This window comes from Calidris pugnax, unplaced genomic scaffold (genome assembly GCF_001431845.1).
Source record: "Calidris pugnax isolate Ruff unplaced genomic scaffold, ASM143184v1 scaffold47, whole genome shotgun sequence".
Classification (NCBI taxonomy): Eukaryota; Metazoa; Chordata; class Aves; order Charadriiformes; family Scolopacidae; genus Calidris; species Calidris pugnax.
In genome coordinates, this window is record NW_015090809.1 from 2136134 (window position 1) to 2138396 (window position 2263).

The 2263-nt window shown below is 57.2% G+C and overlaps 1 protein-coding gene across 1 annotated transcript; it reads right to left on the reverse strand.

The window, feature by feature from the left end:
• Positions 1-10: 10 nt before the first annotated feature.
• Positions 11-2255, reverse strand: KCNA5 (potassium channel, voltage gated shaker related subfamily A, member 5; the record flags this gene model as incomplete). Its single annotated transcript, XM_014938395.1, has 1 exon — positions 11-2255. A coding segment is annotated over one exon (1872 nt), but the record flags the coding sequence as incomplete, so codon positions are not given.
• Positions 2256-2263: the final 8 nt, after the last annotated feature.

The window sequence follows — 2263 nt, forward strand, 5'->3', positions numbered from 1 at the left end:
GTCCATTCATTCTTGACACACACACACCCCCCAATTCTTTAATACTAAACTTGGAGCAACTGAATTGGTTACAAATGACCCATTTAAAACCAACCACCATTTGCTAAAATAAGTTTCTACAAATTAGATTTTGTACTGTCACAATTTACCAGCTCCTGCATCATGGAGCGTAGCTTATTCTTAGTCTATTTTAAAAATAGGTGACCCTTTGTGTCATGGAAAAAGAACATAAAAACATGTATTTCTGGAGGACTACTCAGGACACTGATCAATTTATAAAATATAGCCTGATTAAAAAAATTAATTGGTACCAAAAGAATAGATGTAAGTTTCTGACACCAGCAAACCTTTCTGCATCTCTGATCTCTAACTCTCTCTTCTCTTTACAGGTCTGTTTCTCTATTGGTGTCCAGACAGAGAGCATAAAGGGATTTTCTGAGATCTACGGTGCTTTTTGCTTTGATATTGGTTTTCTCTACGGAGCTAGTGCCATTGTTGAACCCCTCACTGTTTTCCAAGTGCACAACAGATTTGTTCAGAGAGTTTCTACTGGATCTTCTCTTTGCATCTCCCCCTGCTGTGCTGCCCTGAGCACTACTGTGTTCGTCTTTGAGGATAGCCTGCTCTTCATGGTCAGTCTCTCGGTGGTAGAAGTAGTTGAAGTTGGACACGATGACAGGGACAGGGAGGGCAATGGTCAGCACACCCGCGATGGCACACAAGGAACCCACAATCTTGCCCCCCACAGTGACAGGTCGCATATCCCCGTAGCCTACAGTGGTCATGGTTACCACTGCCCACCAGAAAGCATCAGGGATGCTGGAGAAATGAGACTCCGGGTCATCGGCCTCAGCAAAGTAGACAGCACTGGAGAAGAGGATCACCCCAATAAAGAGGAAGAAGATAAGGAGGCCTAACTCCCTCATGCTGGCTTTCAAAGTCTGTCCCAAGATCTGCAGCCCCTTGGAGTGCCTGGAGAGCTTGAAGATCCTGAAGACTCTGACCAGGCGAATGACTCTGAGGATGGCCAAGGACATGGCTTGCTGCTGGCCCCCGCCACCATTGCTGCTGCTCCCGGGCTGCTGCTGCTCATGGGCCAGCTCAGTGCCCAGGGTGATGAAGTAGGGGATGATGGCCACGATGTCGATGATGTTCATGATGTTGCGGGAGAACTCGGGCTTGCTGGGGCAGGCGAAGAAGCGGACGAGGAGCTCAAAGGTGAACCAGATCACGCAGGTGGTCTCAATAATGAAGAAAGGGTCAGCGAGGCTACTGGGTGTCTGCATGGGTGGGGAGTCCCCGATAGTGCCATTCAAACCTCCACTTTGTGGGGGCAAGGGCATAGGCATCTCCCTCTCATCCCTGAATTCCGGCAGGGTCTCCAGGCAGAAGGTGATGATGGAGATGAGGATGACCAGCACGGAGACGATGGCGATGGCCCGGGCTGAGCTGGAGCTCTCGGGATACTCAAAGATGAGCCAGACTTGGCGTTGGAACTCGTTGCGGGGCAGGGGCTTCTCCTCCTCTTTGATGAAGCCCTCGTCCTCCCGGAAGCGTTCCATGGCCTCCTCACCCAACTGGTAGAAGCGGATCTCGTCGGCGAAGACGTCGATGGAGACATTGACGGGCCGGCGGAGCTTGCCCCCGGACTGGTAGAAGTAGAGGATGCCATCGAAGCTGGGCCGGTTGCGGTCGAAGAAGTACTCGTTGCGGAGGGGGTCGAAGTAGCGCATGCGCTTATCGGGGTCCCCCAGCAGCGTGTCGGGGAACTGGTTGAGGGTCCCCAGCTGGGTCTCGAAGCGCAGCCCCGAGATGTTGATCAGCACCCGCTGGTGGTGCATGGCACCCCCGTTGGCCGCCGCCGCCCCCTCCTCCTCCTCCTCCTCCTCCTCCCCCCGCGCGCAGCTCCGGCCCCACCCCACGCCCGCGGTGGGGCGAGGGGCTCGGGGGGGCGGCTGCGGGGGTTGAGGGGTTCCGCGGGCAGCCGCTTGGCCTGCGGGGTTGCCCCCGCTGCTGCGGCGCATCCCGCAGCCTCCCCGGGGGAGCGGCGGGGGCCTCTCCCGCTCCTCGTCCGCCGGTGGCGACGGCGGCGGCGGCGTTGGCGGTGGCGGGGAGCCCTCCTTGCCGTCGCTCAGCCTCGGCGCGGCGGCGGAGCCGGCGATGTGGAGCAAGTCGCTCCTCCGCCGAGCCCGGGAGGGGGTGGTGGTGGTGGTGGTGGGGGTGGTGGTGGGGGCATCCTCGCCGCCCGCGATGGCCGGGGCGC